This window comes from Rhinolophus ferrumequinum, chromosome 3, assembly GCF_004115265.2.
Source record: "Rhinolophus ferrumequinum isolate MPI-CBG mRhiFer1 chromosome 3, mRhiFer1_v1.p, whole genome shotgun sequence".
NCBI lineage: Eukaryota > Metazoa > Chordata > Mammalia > Chiroptera > Rhinolophidae > Rhinolophus > Rhinolophus ferrumequinum.
The window spans coordinates 78,483,936-78,502,854 of record NC_046286.1 but is presented as its reverse complement, the minus strand read 5'-3'; the positions used below and the strand labels follow the sequence as shown (position 1 = coordinate 78,502,854).

Below are 18,919 nucleotides of genomic sequence, written 5' to 3'. Positions count from 1 at the left end.
ATGGGTTAGTTGGTAAGTAAATCTTATTGAAGAGAAAGGAACTCCCAGACTTTGAAGAATGATGTATTTAAGAAAAGTCAGCAACACCTAGCCTATTACATTTTTCATTTGAAAGGGGTTAAATAGTAAAATCCAAGCAGAAATTTGGGGTTATAAGAAAATATTTTAATGTCTCTTTCTTATATGTCAAGGATAACATGTAAAATGTACTGGAAACTTTTGTTAGGAGCAAGCCACCCCGGGCTTGGCCAGTGTTGCCATTTTTGACCTCAGCTTTTCTTGGCTTGGATTTAACTAGGAATCCTTTGGCCTTGAAAAGCCAGTATGTTGTTGGGGTTCAAATGAATTAAGCTCTTCACTTCTGCTAAACGTTAGAGAGAGGTGGGCTCCCATCCATAGGAGAGTTTGCAAAGAAAATATAAAATATAAATGCATGGACTCTTATCTCCTGTCCTTTTTCATTCTGCTGTCCAAATTTTGTTGGCACTGGTTTCATTCTCTTTCTCTTTTCCCTTGTGTCAGGGGAAAAAAAATTAATCTGCATTTGCACACACACTACATCATTTTAGAATAGCCTCCTTAGGGAGCAGAGCTAAATATATATGTTCAATCTACTGTTTTTAACGGGAACTCCACGTTCTACTTGGGAAAACTTGAACAAAGAGCATGTTTTTATCACTAGGATAAAGTGAAGTGGGCCGGTACAATACAGCACATATCAAAGTTGCCATTAAGTGTTTTGGATGTCTTGTTACAGAATTTTAATTGGTTGTGGTAGCTATAGTAGCATCTGTTTTGACATTGTTCACTGTTTTCTTGCAGATGCTTTTTATTAGTTTTCGTTTTCTTCATTATTTCCTGCAGGGGTCTAGATAACCCATTTTATTTTGCACATGTGTTTAATTGGCAGACTGAAGGTGGTTCATAAGAGATGAAAGGATGGAAATACTATTCTACTTCATGTTTTTTGTTTTTGTTTTTTTGCAAACAATAGGTGTAATTCAGTTTTTATCCACTTTGTTTGGGTCATTATCTATTATCTAAGGTGTGCACATGAAACATCTCTGGACCAAGCGCTGTTGATACTGTTGAGGAATAATTAGTGTCCTCTGACCCCTGTAGAGCCCATGCAGTAAAGAGGGACGAGGGCTGCATTCTTGAAATCCAGCCCGAGCTGGATTTCAGTTTCATTTCTCAACAGTAAGAATTTGTTCTGGATGTGGTGATTTGGGGATGCATCAAATGTTAACATTTTTGTAAAGTGTTTTAATGTGTAGAGTGTTTCTTATTTATATTACATCATTTGACCTCACGGTAATTGATGGAGGGGATGGTGGGGTGTTATAACTGAAGCACTGCGTCAGTGCCATAGTTCTCAGCTTTAAAATGCACTTCCTTTGAACTTTTTAATGTTTTGAGATCTGGGTATTTCACCATATATATCAAAAGAAATTTGATTGTTATTTTTTCTCCACTGTCTTGCCGAAGGAGGAGCTAATGATACTATTTGAAGTTTTTAGAGCAAGCTCACTGTGCTGATGGAGACTAGTAGTAGCATGCTGGAGATGGGGGCTGGGCTTCAACAAATCGGACGTGGGGGAGTTTCACTGTGCAGGGTCTGGTCCCCAACGTTAGAGTGTACATGAACTCGTTATTCACTGCGCCCAAGTCAATCAGGCAGGAGAACACTGACTCTTGTTGACCCGTCCTATGAATACAGACATATTAGAATGTCAGGAAATGAATTTATAGTGAGCGATAACTGCCAGGACGAATTGATTGGTCAACTAATTCTTTTCTTCATCATAAAAAAGCCATCAAATGATGCCAGGTGATAATCATAAGATATCTTTGCAAACATGAGACTGAGAGCAAGGGGTATTACATCAACACAGTGACTGGTGTCTTCAATGCACTGTAACTTGGGAGGGTGAGCACATCCGCCAAGGTCAAGAATAATGATGCTTTTGGGCCAGGTCTGCTTCTTCTAAGTGATATTGATAAATTTTCACTTTTTGTTATTCCCACTCCTCGCCCACCAAGAAGCCTCATTGGGTCTGTATATATGGAGAGAGACACACGCACACGCATGCACGCAACCCCTCCTTCCCTAAAGTTTTACATGTTCATTCCTGGGTCTCCTGCAGTCTGATAATTTCATCCCTCACATATGTTGATTTTACTTAGGTTTCCCAGTAAATGTTAAACTATCTCCAAGTTCTGTTAGATACCTTATTATAACTTAAGTACTTAGTTGAGTATATTATTGACCTAATAGGCTTGGGATGGGAGGCCAAGTTCGGAAGGGGAATGATTAGCCTGAAACTCTTTGCCATATTGAAAATATTTCTGTTGGAAAAGATTCTGAATTTCAAATAGAGGTCACATGTCACCTTGCATTTTAGGGCAGAAATAATAGAGGAGGGCTTTGGGTTGACCATTTGGATATGAATGCGTAGTGCAGAGAGGCACTGCAAAGGAAGTTTCCAGCTTATGCACAGGTTATCTGTACACATCATACGTCAGCAAATGATTTATTTGCAAAGTCTGTTTTCCTATAGCAACAATGTACGAATGATGATTAGATTTTTAGGTCAACTGTTAAAGTCTATACGTTAAGTTTTGGAATTGAGTTCTGGATGCCAAATCTCTTGAGTAGGTGGATAAAGACAGAATTTCTACTGCACTTTCTTAACTCAGGCCAAAATTTTTAAACCTCTTTTCTTATTATTTTCCTGTTTCTTGGTAATTTTCCCCTTTAGATTTTCTTGTTTCAACTTCCACAATGATATTCTGGTATTCTTCTGTAGTATTATAATACCGAAAATGTTCTATGCTTCCGGCCTACTTTTCTGCCTCTAAAATCAAAATTCCTAATTCCTCCGATGTAGCAGGTTTCCCAGCTAAGTAATGAGAGGAGCAGCAATTTGAGCGAATGACTTCAATGTGTGAATGATTGATTACCTGTACTGCCTTCTAAGAGAGATTTGCATTTTAAAAGAAATCTGTTCTTTCTAAAGAATCATAACGTGGTAGAATTTCACTAGTGAAGCTAAGGGAAGTGAAAAAATTAAGGCAGCTTGTGAGCGAGCTAGCGGGCTGGATTTGTGGCATCTATGGGTCAGGTGAATACACTGCTGGAAAGGTAGTCTTTTGGGGAGGCATGACTCGGCCGCACTCACCCATAGGCTTCCTAACTTTTCTGCTTTCGAATCCCTATGTTTCTATTTGACAGTTTCTCTCCTTATATAGTTTAATTAATTTATGGTATGTGTGTTTTAAGTCAGGCAAAGCCTTAGAGTCACTCAGCCACCTCCCTCCCCCCGTCAAACAAAGACCTTGTTGTCACTTTCTCTTGTTTTACTTACGTTTGTTATTCATCTCCCAGGAATTAAAAATGTCAAGCTCAATGGAAACACTGTTGCCTCAATGTTTAACAACTGAGATATCTCAAAATGAAATGTGATTTTTTCTCAGATTGCCCAGAAGTTGCTTGTCATTGAATTCAAGAATCAGAAATTCAGGTGGTGAGGTATTTAAGGAAATTATTGTTGCTAAGAAACTCCTGAAGACCTCTCTCTTTTTTATCAGATTCTGTTTCCCTTTATTTTACAATCATAATAAAGTAAATACTTTAAGTGATTAAGATTATTCTGCATTACAACTTGACTTCCACTTCGGTCCATTGTTAAAAAAAAAAAATACTTTAAAACACTCCTGGCCAGTGGAAGTAAGAATAGCTTCATTGAACCTGGTTTGTGATAAAATCTGCAGTCCAGTGGCTGTCGTGTGTTTTTCCACTGGGTGATTTCTTTTTCAAAGCTAGTCTCAAGTGTAGTTGTCATTAAAGATTGCCAGATAAATTTTAGGTTACCAGGCTTCATGAACCAGTCATTTTTAAAAGGATTTTAAGTGAAAACTTGAGCAATTTATGTATTATCCAGCGGGACCTGGCTTAAAGGGCTGAAAAGATGCTGCCTAGCCAGATTCAGAACTGAAAGCTGATGGACTTGGAGTGTGAGGGCAGGTAGTCTTACTCTGGGTGAGGAGATTTGTTTGCTGACTTTGGTATCAGCCTCACCTCATGGTCAGAATTCTTGGTTAAGCTCTTTAAAAATGCAGGCAGGTGCACAGGATTTTTGGGGCCATGAAGCTACTCTGTATGGTACTGTGATAGTGGATAATGTCATTATACATTTATTTGTCCAAACCCATAGAATGTACAGCACCCCAAGTGAGCCCTCATGTCAGTTGTGGATTTGGGGTAATTATGATGTGCCCGTGTAGTTTCATCGGTTGTAACAAATGTACCTCTGGGACAATGGGGGCAGCTATGCCTGTGTGGGATAGAGGGTATATGGGAAGTCTCTACTTTCTGCTCACTTTTTCTGTGAATCAGAAACTACTCTAGGAAATAAAGTCTAATACAAAAAATTTTTAAAACTACAGATGTGCAAGTGCCACATTTGAACATGCTCATTTAGTGGGTCTGATGCTAGGCTCAGGCCTCTGCAGCCAGAATGAAGAACGGCTTTGAACGGCTGGAACATTCTCTCTGTCAAGGCGCTCCCTGGCAGGCCCCTGGTCCCCAGATACAAGGTGAATTCATCAGTCAGCTCCTCGTGGAAATATTAACATGACTGGTGGGGAATTTTCCTCAGTGATAGGAAAGTGAGCAGAGACCCTACATTAGGACAGCAGGAGGTCTTACTAAGTGTTTGTTTGGATTCTCTCACTTGCCAGCGGTTTCCTAACTTTAATCAGTGGCTGAATTTGTCTGGTTATGATTCGCTTTGAGCAATGCCCAGCGTATAGTAAGGGCTTGCTAAGTATTAGCTACAATTATTATTATCAGTATATTTTAAAATCCCAATTATAATTTTCTAAGGATCTTGTCACTCTTGAATTTTTGATGAAAATACTCAAGTGGATAAATTCTCGATATTCTTATATTTTTATCAATAACTTAGTGACTTGGAGGGCCCATAATGTAAGCACATACCGTTTACATATTCACGATGCTTTTGTAATTTAAAGAACTGCTTAGACTCAAAAATTATGCTTTAATACTTTTACAAGTAAGAAAAAAACCCACAAGATTTAAAAACACTGCACTTTTCTTTTGAAATTTTGAATAAACCAATCCCTAGTGTCAAAGGACTTATCCTCTTGTTGGAGAGGTATTGGTCATCACCAGTTGGGTTAAAAAAAGAAGGAAAGTCAAAGATAATTTATTGACGTTACCACTAAAATAAATTCTAGGAGTAGAACTATAACTGGATTTTGCGTATGAGAACCTGCAGGCCCTTTGGTTAGAGCAGATGATGATGTGGGTGGTTGTTGCTCACAGGCCACAGTACCATCCCATTAAACTTTCATTACCAAAGGAAGGCGTTTAAAGGACCGCACTTGATGAACAGCTGAGCAACTGACGCTTACTAGAACTAATAAGGGTGTTTGTTATATTATTCTTTATCATTTAGTTAACCCAAAGAATAAGTGTAATTCCTTGTATAAAATTTGTAATTTCTTGTATAAAATGTGGTTTGCTTAAGAAGCTTCAAGATCCATCCGTCTAGGAGTCTTGTGAGGTTTCCTGCAGCTCCATTCCAGAGCTTGGCTTTGGAGTTACCCTGAAGCCGAGCATGTGGGTGCAAGGGTGGGAACTGGTTCTTGGAATAGCGTCCTGCAGCCTGTTCTGCAGTGTGGAGGCAGAAGCCCTCCAGGAGGGCTCTCTCACGTCAGTTAGCCGATTCGTGTGTCCTGAACACTGATGAGAATCTCTGGCTTGTGGGAAATAAAAACTACAGCCACCTTAGAAATACAGGGTGTGATTATGGATGACAGATTAAAAGTTTCATGTTTTATCTTTTAAAACTAAAAATTAGCACTTGTTTGCTTTGGGAAAAAAGAGATTATGTCTCATAGGCTTAAATTTGTATTGACATTGTGTTTGTGAATAATATTAGTAGCAGTATTTCTATTGTTTTTGTCATTTTCCACGTGGCGTAAAGATGAAACATCTTTTAACATCTTGTTTGTGATCTAAACTTACCTGGTTGCTTAGGAGATGAATTGTGTGTTCAGTTAAGAATTCGGAAACATTTCAAAACCCAGCAGACTGGCGTGGAAGAACATTTCATTTCAATACTCCATTTAGATTTGGAAGCATTGTGCTCATGAAATTGGGTCTTGCTTACAATGTATAAGAATGGCAATCTGCTGTGTCCTTGAGGAGTTCATTAAGGTATGTATGGTTTTATTAAAGGAGAGCCTATACTTTTCTAGCTACATTAGGGTTTCCTTTAAAATTATTGCAGGTACAGTTACTAGAGGATATTCGGCAGTCTGTTCTGGCTTAGTGTTTGATTTTGTTTTAGTAGCAGCCTTTTAATTTTTTATTTCTAGCACCAAAAGCTATATTGAATAGTATTTTATGTCGTTCATATCAACACTGCGAAATTTCCCCAATGTTCCATCACAATCCCCTGAATCCTGTGTAGTGGAAAAGAAATAGAGATTCTGTAATGAGCTATTGTCGTGCGAGGTGGCCTGCCTGGTCTCAGCTCCTGCTCCCCACATAAGAACGCAGGATGTGGCTAGGCCAAAAAGGAACACCCACGGAGCCATAGATAGGGGAGTCATACCACTATAGTCTCACTGGAGGCTGGCGCCACACGACCTGCAACCTGCTGTCCGCTTCTCTGCCTGCCAACCGACTCCCTAACCAGTGCAGCTGTGGGAGTTATATCAGTGGCTAATTGGCTCACTGGTAACAACTGACAGCCAACTAGCCACAGCTGATGGCCATCTACTACCCAAGCCAGCACATTTATTTCCATGTGAGGCCGAGACCTGGAAACTGCTCTCTGGGGCTCTTTCCCCACAGCTATGAAAAGTTTTTTCTTTTCCTCCTTTTCCTTTTGTAGCCCCTAGTCTTGAAGGAGTACTACACAAGAAAAATTTCTTTTTGTCGTTCTTTATAGTGATAAAAAAAACCTGTATGCCTTTATAACTTTAATAATGCATGTTTGTCTCTATCCTTATCTATTAATATCTATCTATAGATATACATAAATACAGTTTTTCTGATCACTAATGAAAAGTATGTTTGAAAATTTTTTTCAACTACTCATAAAGATCACATGTGTGTATACATATACATATATGTGTGTGTATACATGTGTGTATATGTACACACATTTATTTTTACGTATATCTACATGTTTATATTTATGTATTTTAGATATAATATATACTTACACATATCTCTCTTTTTTGAGTAACTGGAAAAACTTTTTCAAACTTAATTCATATTAATGATCAGGGAAACTTTACTTACAATCTTCCTTTCCTACAGATGACTCATTTTCTTCTGGAATTAAATTTTTAACACATCCACAAAATCATTGGATGTGGTTTCTTCCTTTTTGTTGGAATTTGAATGAACTTTGGGACACAGGTGTGTTGACAGCTCATGCAGATTGCTGGGAAAACCATGATCTGATAAACTGTGGCCTTAGACTATTTGAGATACTCTCTTTCCTCTTCTGTAGGGTTTCTTTGATTTTCTCCACCCTCCGAGACAATGTATCAGTTGTGTTTGCTCTGTACATACCTTTCTTTCCTTGGCCTTTTATATTTGCATAGTGTAATTTAGAGCTAGTGCAAAATACATAGCTTGAGGGCTGTAATGTACGGATGGCATTGTGCACTTCCCAGCACTGTCTCCTCGGCGCACAATAACTGCAGTGTGGAGGGGCCTACACGCTCACAGTGACGGGGTTTTATAAAACGCCAGTGGTGTGTGGCGTCCACTGCAATCTGCCGGCTAAGCAGTTGCACAAATTCCTCCCAGTTGAGAGGTCTCCAGAAATGTCGTGTTTTGGCCTCAATAATGAATGCCACAAATAACAGCACAGGCACGGGGGACTTCGCTCAGCATCTCAGATTCCAGCCTGCCCATTCTTCAGCTGGGTCTGCTGTAGATTGCTGTGCTGTTTTTTAAATAAAGTGCTCAAAAGCTAGTCTTTCAGTCCTTGAATAATATATTTTAAACCCATCTAAACTGTCTCGTTTTGTCTCTTTCCTTTGGGTACCTCTAATGTATTATGCAGTCTTTTGAAGGAAAAAAAAAATCTGATACCTGGAAAGTAAACCAAAGTATTTTTTCTTTTTCTTTTTAAGTTTTCAACCCATTGATTTATATTGCTGGTCAGTGATGGAAGTGGGGTTAGGGAGAGGAAAAATAGATTGTAAAGCTTTTTTGGCATTTGATATAGAAAGTAAGATTTCTTTTTGAAGTGTAGTTGGCAAAGTTTTGTTAAGTTCTATGGTTTTTGATTGTCAACTTGGTGCTACATTATTAGAATAGAGATTGACACAGTTTGTACTCTATAAAGATTCTAGTGTAAGAAGGGGATACAAAGTAAAAGCATGCTTCAGACAGCAAGAGGAAATAACAGTGAAACTGATGTCTTAGTGAAGGAATATGGAGAGAGTGAAAAACTCCATTGTCCCCTTCTGCATAAATGTGGGACATGGCCTGCACACAAGAGAAAGAGGCAGATAGACTTTTCTGCTTTGGGCATTTCTCTGGTTCCCAAGAAATATTTGGCAATGCTCTGAATTACTAAGGAAGAGTTTAAGGACAATGTAGAATTGTGATAATAATATGTAGGTATGGGGAGTTTCTTTTCCCAGAATTTAGTTGGCAGTGTGTTTGGTTTCGTTCCTTGAGTACCTCTGGGTCGGTAGTCCATGAACTAGATCCAGCAGCTTGCATAAGACTGCGGGCCAGAAGACCCGAATTCTAGGCTCAACTCTGCCAACCTTTTGGCTGGCTTTACGGCACCGAGCTTTTCCATCCAACAGATATCTTAGCCTAGCAGTGAGCTAGTTACTCACTGAGGTGCTGCTGTAGGAGACATACTTTTGCTTAAAGAACTCAGGCTCCAAAAGTAACAAATCTCAAAAAGAGTAGAATGTAAGATTGTCAGTACCATTGATATGAAATAAAAAGCTTGAAAGACAAAAACAAATATCTGGAAATTGGAATAGGCTACACTGGGAAGAGGGCTTTGGAGATTTGTCCAGTGATAAGGTTTCAGCAGTTGGAAACAAATCAAGGTACAAAAGAAATTTAGAGTATTTCTTGGCAAGTCAGTAGTCCTTCCCCAAATTGCTATAACAGCTAGGAACAGCTACATGTACTGGTATCTTCCGTGCACAATGTAAAGCAAAATATCTGTATTCGGGTTGGTTAACACATGCGTATTTGTAGTTCTTTCATGCAATAGAACTTAAGTCGTTGTTTATAAAAAAGCAAAACAGTGATAACAGAAAATTGCCTCCCTGGGTTGAAATGTAGAGTACTAATGTTTATGGATCTCACAAATAAGAATTCAATTCTTTAAAAGAAATTCAGGAAATCAGACTGAAAAGTTAGATTGGTTAAACTCTCTGTAACCTCAGTTTCCTTATTTGTGGAATGAGATTGGATGAAGTAACTGTGAAAGCTCTTTAATTGTATTTAAAATCAATTATTACTTTTAGAGCAGCTCAGCAAGTCCTGTGATTTCAGCTGCTTTTTAATGAATCCATGTAATGTGCCATTTTATTAAGCACTTTAAATACACTTCATTTGATTATTTTATCAACATTATAATGGTGAGTATTTTTATTTTAAAGAGAAGAAACCGAAGCATAGCAAAGTTAAGTAACTCGCCTGAGGTTACACAGCTGTTATGGGCTTTCTGGAATTCTTCTATAGTACCTTCTTTCCATATTGTTGAAATCAGTGATTCTCATAAAAAGTGCTGCAGAGGAGAATCTGGGAGTGGGGAAGGAACAGTTTCAACTTGCATGCCCTCCCCCATTTTTATGTACTACCACTACACTTGTGTCTTGGTTCCTTTCCCCCAAATGATGAGAATTACCACTTACCCAGTGTGTCGTGAAAAGTGTGAAGGCAAAAAAGAAGTTGTAAGCCGCTGAGTCATATTGTTAGAGCATATGCAGGCAAGTTTGATTGCAGATTAGGACTTATAAAATGTACCAACTTGGAACGTTTAATATGTAGCATTTAATATGTGTCTCCTGATAATCTGTTATATTTTCTTTATGAGATAAGAATATGCCATTCTGCTTGGCTTTGTCCATTAGCTTCCAAGGGCAGATCAATTTTGGTTTTTTATGAGTAACTTCTTCTGGGTTTTCTATTATAATTTTCTTTCCTAGCTCATGTTTCTTTCTCTCTTGTCTTGATGGCTTTGTCCTATCTCTTTATTTTGTTGAAAAGAAAATTGCCTATTTCTTTGGGCTTGCTTAATTTGTACTTCCTTCTGGGTCCTGTAGCAAATCGTTTTCAGAAACAAAGCCCTTTCATTATTTTTAAATGCATGTCAAAACCTTTTGAATGTTAATGAGTATAAATAATCAATTAATGGAATAAAGTGAGTATAGATTAATGGGTTTTATTTTATCTGGCTAGAGAATCATTGAGATTCCTTAATTTGAGAGTTTTAGCATTTATTGGCCATTATGTCTTAATATTGACTTTCCCTTATTCTCTCTGTTGTCATCTAGAATTCTAATGAGACATGTGGCAACCTCCTTAATTCCGTCTTATATGTCTTGGAAGTTCTTTCATATTTTCCATCTGTTTGTGTTTCTGTGCATTCTGGGTAGTTTTTTCAGATCGGGCTTCCATTCCCTGGTTTTCTCTTTAGCTGTGTCAAATTCTGTCCATTTGGATTAAAATTTAATTATTACAGTTTTTATTTCTAGATGTCGTGTTTCTTTTTAGAATCTGCTTTTTGATAGTTACTTTAGCATTGACGATATTTTAAAATATTCATTTATTTTTTTAAACATATAAAACATACTTGTTTTGTGTTTTCTACTTGATAATTTCCATTATCCATAGTCTGAAGATCTGATTCTGATACTGTGTCTAACTCTCAATAACAACAACTGGTTTTCTTGTGTGTTTGAGTTTTGATTATATTTGTTGGGATTTTACCTATGGAAATTATTTGCTTCTGCCGGACGGACAGCTGGGCACATTCAATCCTGTACCAGTTTAAACTGATTATTTTTTTTGGTACTTTTGAATCAAAAAGATAATGTTAATGCCAGCCCCCAAATCTGCATGAAGGCCAGATCATGGTAATTCTTCTCGACTTCATTTCTTGAGCTATGAGCGTTTGAACAATAATTCTGTTGTGGAATGATTTGGTGTTTTGTGTTAAAAAGATAGTGGGATTTTAGCCAAATAATTTTGAGAAACATTAGGTTGTATGACAGGAAACAAGTTGTTTTTTTATCATAGAACTTCTCAGGCTATCTTGTGCAAATAGGAGTTTTGATGCTTAGTAGTTAGTTATGTACAGTAAGCAGAATTTTTTTGGTCCCACTCTATCCCCCTGTTTGGGAATATGGCTATGTGTATACATGGAGCATCTCATGGGACCAGTGCAACATATCTTGACAAGTACAAGCCTGTTCCCTGATACTCCTGGCTTTTGCTTATTGTCTCCTCATTGTCTTTCTTCATTTGCACCACTCTGCTCTATGACTGTGTGTGTGTGTGTGTCTATACATAAGTATGTGTTTGTCTGCTTTGTATTTAAACTCTATGAGGGAAGATGTGATTGTATCTGCTAACCTTATCCCTAGAGTAAGACGTTATCTTTGGGTAGTGCTCTTTTATCAGGCTATCTCACAGGCCACTGGTCAATTGTCTTTGGATCAGTTGGACCAGGTACCTAGTTATGGCCAGAATGGTAGAGTAATAGGATGTTTTTGATGTGGGAAGGTGCTTCCTTTTATTTTCTGTCATGGCCAGTTGAATATAAAGTTCCTGAGACCATATATATCTATTTTATTGTTGCTTCCCCAGTGTCTTACCATAGGACTGATACGTGTTAGATGCTGGATCAGTATGTATTGAGCCTTTTGATCTGGTAAGCCCTCATGGTCATCGGAGAGTGAGACAGTATATCTGTCAGTCATATTGCATGGTTTGTCCCTTATGGATGGGTTACCTTTTTCATCTTATATTCTCCAGTATCTTTTGAGTAGAAACTGGCTCTGTCAGACTCTATAAACATCCAAAGTAAAAAGTAAGTTGTTTTGAATATGCTGTTTCTCTGCAGTAAAAAAAATCATTTCCTCCTTTAAGATTAATTTCAGATGTCACAGACTTGGTGAAGCTACGATTTTTCTTCGATACAGTTACTCGTTCCATCTTGTTGTTGCCATAGCACTTTGTACATGCATCTTTCAGCTTATACCTCATAGTATTATTGCATCTTTGTCTTTCCAGCCAGACTTCAAGTTCATTGAGGGTGGAGATGCTGAATGGAAGCTTAAGTAATATGTGTGTTTAGTTAAGATCTTATCAAACATTTAAAGTATCTATTTCCTGAAGAGGGAAGGAGAGAATAGCAGAGAAGCAATCTGAGCATCTAGAAGATAATTTTGGCGCTTTTTTTAGATGTGGGCTAGTGAAAAAACAGTTGGGAATGGAATCCGGCTACAATTAAGTATGGCACTTGGTTTGGCACATGGACATACACTTCTGGTTCATCTGACACTCCCACCACACCCCCTCTCCCCCATCAGTGAGTGCTTACAGAGAGTAAAGTGCTTACAATATGCTGGATGAGGGAGGAACTGGGTCTGACCCCAGCCTGGTGCTCATGCCCCGCGATGCCGCCCAGCAGACCAACACCAGATTGTGGCGCTGAGCTTCCTGGATGGTTTCCTTGTAATCTTGTAGCGGAATATTGTCCATGAGAGCATGTTTCTATATTTGAAATGGAAACCAGTGAGAAAGTATGATTTATTAGTAAAAGTTGACTTTATGCCAATATTGGATGTGTTTTCTTTTTCAACTGGGGTATATATTTATCAGTTGTCTTAAATACCTTTTTTACCCTAATATCCAATAGCGTTATAACGAAATAAAATAGTATGAATCTCCTTTTGACTGTGTCATTTCTTCGTGATGTCTGCAGCTACTTAATTTCAGTAGTTAATTTCAAATTAGTTGTCATTTATAGCCAGAGGTTTCAGAAACATGATAAATTTGAAAAGTTGATAAACTTTTTATATATGCATCCATTGAGTTTTTAGTGTCTTTCTAGATAAGATAAACCTACTTCATTGTAGATAAAATATCCTCTATGACTCATTTATACCTCATTATAAATGGATAGTAGGTGAGGTCTAAGTAGATAGATGTGGCAGGAGCTATAATAGTTTCCTCCCTTTGTTATCTCGGAGAGGAAAGTTCCTTATTACAAAGAAGGTACTGAAATTAGAGCTATGGTCAGTCATTATGCGCCCAAGTGGGTTCAGTGTCAACCTCTTTTAAAGTAAGTATGTTACATAGTTTTTTCAGTTGATTCACTTATCTTAAGTGTACTTAGTAATTTAATTTTCTGAATCTGTAGTGATGTGGATAGCACGTTGCTTATTAGGTTGAAATAATGTAATTTGTGTAGCTTTCTTTCTCTTCCCTTTACTATTTAAAATAATTCCATTTTTAAAAAAACAAATATTACTATAAAACGTTTAATAAATGTTCCAGATTCTCCTTTGCAAGTTTTCAGGCATGAATCTCTTACTTTTGCTCCCACAAAGAGGAAGAAAGCGTTAGAGGGGAGAAACAACCCCTTGAATTGAGTTTCTGTGAAGACTTATCTTTTGAAATGCCTCTTCACAGTTGTACATATTTGAAAGTAAAATGTCTTTTACGTCTATTAAGTTTTTAAAGATGTGTACAAGATGGGAAACATTAATTTTCACACACCGGACGAACTAGCAAGTATACATCTTGATAACATGAGGATATTCATCTTGAGGATGGAAACGCCTGATGGCTTGTTCGTTTTTCACTTGCAGCCCAGTGGTTGCTTATATCAGTGCAGGGGAAGAAGGCATATGTTTGACCTGACCTTACAGTGGGGTCTTCCTAAGGATGTGCGTCTTCATTAGATATGAGCTACTACGTTATCTTTTGCTATTGATTAGACAATGAGCTTTTCTTCCTTGACTGTCAAAGACTTTCACATCTCTGTTGATAGCAGCTTCTTAAATTAAAAAACAAAACACAACAAACTAAGGCAAAAATACGTTAAATCCTTAGAGGCAACCAATTTGTTGTCCCAGTTCCATTACCTTGTGGTTTTTTTTTTTAATTTGTTCTGAAGAGTGAATGCCATTTCATTCTCGAGAAGAAGTATAGCTTGTATTGAAAACTGTTTTTGTGTTCTACCAATATCACAGAACAAAAATCAAACCTAAGTGCTGATGGAATAAATTGTGTTAGGATACATGGAAGAATAAGGCTAAATGATTTTCCTGGAGGTGTGCACTTTTCAGATATGACATGAGCCACCTTGAGGAGGTGAGGGAGGCAGTTTGGACGTATTTTTGTATTGTTTTAAAAATAAATGAACTCCTAGTATTTTACTTTTTAGTCCTTTTTATATTTACATAGAGCATCAGTAAAACATAGAGTATCTGTCTGATCATGCACTTGTATGCCTTGTGTGGGTGGGGGAATCTAAAGGAAAAAGTTATTAATAACTTTGTATCATTAAAAAGATTTAAAAATAAATATTTTATATTAATTTAAGCTAAATAATGTAATCTGATAGGATGCTCTTTATTTACAGTTCATGGAATCTATTAACTGCTTGAAAAGTAAAGATGATATTGCTTTCCCCTCAGAAACGTGCTAAAGGACAAGTATTATTTGACAAAGTATGTGAACATCTGAACCTCTTGGAGAAGGACTACTTTGGACTTTTATTTCAGGAAAGCCCTGAGCAGAAGGTAAGTGAAGTTATTTCAATTTATGTCTTCTTAGAAAAATGCTGTATATTTTTCTTAATTAGTGCAAAATTCAGCTTTAAAATAACTTTTCACATTTTTATTATGACATTCTTATATTCGTTGTAGAAATTTGGTAAATATTGAAAGCTTATGTAGAGAGAATCATTTATAACTTTTTGCTGTTGTTTGCGTGTTTGCTTCTCCACATCATAAAAGGACAGAATGAAAAGTCTTAGCCTATGTTAATTAATAGAGACTGAAATAACTGATTTAAAAAAAACTTAAGTTGAATTTTTAGTTCTTGAATTCACCTGTATGCTAGGTGTTAAGCATGCCTGAAAAGCAGGGAAGGAGGCATTTCGAAGGAATGTCAAGGATACCCATGTGTACTTGTCTGGAGGTTCAAGAGAATGTTTGCCTTGCTAAATAGACTGTGGTGGCCTTGTCAGGTGAAGGTGTTCATTGCCCTGTTGGGTTATTGGGAACAAAAAGGGAATTGTGGCCCAGCCACACTCAGGTGGTAGGTTTGACTAGACAGCACCCTGTGGAGATCTACCTGCCATAAGGAATGTGTTGAGATTGTTTCTGCTCCAGGAATTTCTTAAGACACTAAGTAGGAGCAGCGTCAGAGTGCTGTAATGCTTGATGGTTATTTGAGGGAATTTCAGGGTTTTTCACTTTCATAGGTAAATTAAAGAGAGAAATGTTAACCAGTTCTGGCAATGAACCAGACTTAACCTGTAGCGTTCTGTCTTAGTCAGTTTGGGCTTGTTTAACAAAGTACTGTACACTGAGGGCTTATAAAGAACAGACATGTTTTTCTCAAAGCTCGGGAGGCTGGGATGTCCAAGATCAAGGTACCAGCAGATTCGGTGTCTGGTGAGAGGACACGTCCTGATTCACAGACAGTGTTTTCTCACTGTGTCCTCACCCGGTGGGGCAAGAAGCTCTCTGAAGCCTCTTTTGTAAGGGCACTAATCCCATTCCTGAGGGTTCCACCCTTATGACCTAATCAACCCCCAAAGCCCCACCTCCAAATGCTCTCACATTAGGACTAGGTTTCAGCATATGAATTGGGAGTGGAGGGATACTTCTAGCACTTTCCTTCGTGTCAAGCAAGGACTTTTTTCCTCTTCTATGCTACTTTCCGAGGCTTGGGACTTGAGTCTGGTGGAAAAGCCACTGAATAAAGAAGAGTGCAGGTTTGGCCCAGGGTTGCATCCTAAAGTGAAGCCCTTTAAAGTCTGTCAGATTGTGGTTGTGGACAGACTCACTGTGATCCTTCTGTCTGAGGATACACAGAGCACTTGGTCACAGTGAAAGGAGTATCCAACATCCACATCCCAGAACAGAACAGTCAGGAGATGAACATAGGCTGTGAATTTTGTTATTAGCCCACACGCCATCATTGTTTGTATGTATGTGTCCTGGTAATGAGATCAGGGTACTAAGGTCAATAGTTATATATGAACCAGGTTTTCTCAACTTGCTTGGTTTTAAATCCTTGATCCTTAATTTGTGTTTTTTTCAATTCCACATTTAAACTAAAGACAATTGAATGCATGCCTGTCTGCTGAATAGTATGTGAGTATTCTTATTAGGATTCTATTTAGAATACTTTTCTCAGAAGTAATAACATATTAGACATTCAACTAAATAAACTAGGGCACTCTTTTTAGAATTTAATTATAAGGTGGTCTTGATAATATTTCCAGTCATGCACCTTTCTATTAGCCCTCAAAGCTGCAAAAGAGAAAGTGATGGGAATTTGGTTATTACCCACTTTTTCTGAGATTAGCTATTGGTAGATCTGTAGGAGCATTTACTCTTTATAAAAAAGGGAGACCATCATGTTATAAAATATGTAGAATAACATATTCTGTTAGCAGAAAGAGGATATATGCTACATTAAGATATCTGGTCTTTCTGGAACATTAGATTTACACAAGGGAGAGTGGTATTTAGCTGGTAGGATTCACTGGTTTTCATTGATGACTCCCAGTATATGAGCCTAATCCGTATCTTTCACCTGAAGCTCAGACTCATGTACTGCACTTGACTACTGGACACTACACTCTGTTGTCTAAAAGCAAACTGGTCATCTTCCCCATAAGCTTCGTCTGTCCCCTGAAGAGTGGGTATAGATTCCTTCCAATTCTTATATATCCTTTCATTGTTTATCAGCTAAGAAAGTTCTGCCTTTCCCACCTGCTAACATCCCTCTTCTGTTTCTCTTTGACCACAGTTCTTGCTTCTGTTTAGGTCCTGTCATCTCTTGCTTTGACTATTTTATTAGCCCCCTAACTGGACAAACTGCTAAGTCCCCGGCCCTGTGACCCTTCTTCACACGGCTGCTAGATTGAGCTTTCAAGATGCATATCTGATTTTGGCACTTGCTGGATTAAAACCGTTTAGTGGATACAATCTAACCTTCTTAGTGCAGTTTAGGAGACTCTTTGTCACAAGACTTCAGTCTATTTATTTAGCTTCATTTCTCACTAACCTCTCACATACAGCCCATATTTAATCCACACCAGTTTCCCTCCTAAAAGGAGCCTTGCTGGTCCATAAAAGATCTGCTTCAACATACTATTCTTTACATTTGGAATGTCCTTCCCATATTTGTGTCTGAATGCCTACTTTTCCTTAAGATCCAACTACAGTATCCTACTCTATGAGATTTCTTTGATCACTCACCAGCAGTCCTCCTGCCCCAACTCAAGCAGAGTTGACAGTTCCTTCCATCTAGACATTTACTACAAACCTTTTTTGTGTGTCAGTCTTTTTCCCCATTAATCTCGGAATTCCTTAACGGTAGAGAGTGTACTTTTTTTTCTGTGAAGCCTCAGTAGAGCTAGACAACAGATATTTATTAAAGATCACCTGTGTGCCATTTCACAACCATTAGGACGGCCACTTTAAAAACAAAACAAAACAAAACAAAACAAAACAGTAAGTAACAAGTGTTGATAAGGATGTAAAGAAACCGGAACCCTTGTGCACAGGGATGAGAGTGTAGTATGGTAGAGATGTCGCCGGGGCCTCTCGGGGATGTCCAGGAGAGGACTCAACCCAGAGGAGCAGTGACTGGGTTCTCGTCTCTGCGCAAGAAAGAACTCAAGAGCGAGACACACGTAGGGAAGCGAAAGTAATTTATTGAAAATGAAAGTACACACTTGAGAGGAAAGTGCAGATGCACTCAGAGAACGAGTCGCCCTGAAGAAGTCGCTATCAGGGGTTTTTATCCCTCCAGGGGCGAGAATTGATGATGTCCCATTGACATTGCTCGTTCATCTCCTCCGACTGGGTGGGTCCCTTCGTTTCCAGCTTTTTCTTCCGTATCTGGTCCCTTTGGAACTGTCATGGTGTCATGTGTGATGGGAGTCATAATAACCACAATATAAATGAGATTATAATGATATTCTAATTTAGCTCACGGTGAGGTCCCTGTCATAGAGATCAACTTAGCTGGATAAAAGTCGTTCTTGTTTTTCTCCAGCTTCAGGTACTGGATATAGTCAATTGTTAATTGTGTAACCAGTGAGGCACTTCACCTTGTACCCTGGAGGTGGCCGTCAATTCCCTAGGCTACATATCCTGCTTCACATCTATTCTGGAAAACAGTAGAGAGGTTACTCAAAAAATTAAAAATGGAATTACCATATGGTCCAGCAATCCCACTTCTGGTATATATTCAAAAGACTGGAAAGCAGGATCTCGAAAAGATAGATGCACACCCATGTTTGCTGTAGCATTACTCACAATGGCCAAGAGGTGGAAGAAAGCCAAATGTCCATTTATGGGTGAATTGGATAGAGAAAATGTGAACAGAATATTACTGAGCCTTAAAAAAGGAAATCCTATCACATGCTATAATATGGATAAACCTAGAGGACATCATATTAAGTGAAATAAGCCAGTCACAAAAAAACAAGTGTTGTATAATTCTACTTATATGAAGCTTCCATAGTCAAACTCATGGAAACAAAGAATGGTGGTTTCTAGGGACTGAGGGCAGGGAGACGTGGAAAGTTATTGTTCACTGGGCATATAGAGTTTCAGTTTTGCAAGA

General features: G+C 38.2%; 1 protein-coding gene across 14 annotated transcripts in view; it reads left to right on the top strand.

Moving 5' to 3' along the window:
* The window catches only part of EPB41L2 (erythrocyte membrane protein band 4.1 like 2), a 206,024-nt gene that overhangs the window by 109,939 nt on the left and 77,166 nt on the right, over nt 1-18,919 (top strand). For all 14 annotated transcript variants that reach the window (XM_033098375.1, XM_033098315.1, XM_033098385.1 and 11 more), the window contains exon 4: nt 14,743-14,847. In XM_033098375.1, coding sequence (XP_032954266.1) covers nt 14,743-14,847 — 105 coding nt within the window. The remainder of the gene's footprint in view (nt 1-14,742; nt 14,848-18,919) is intronic.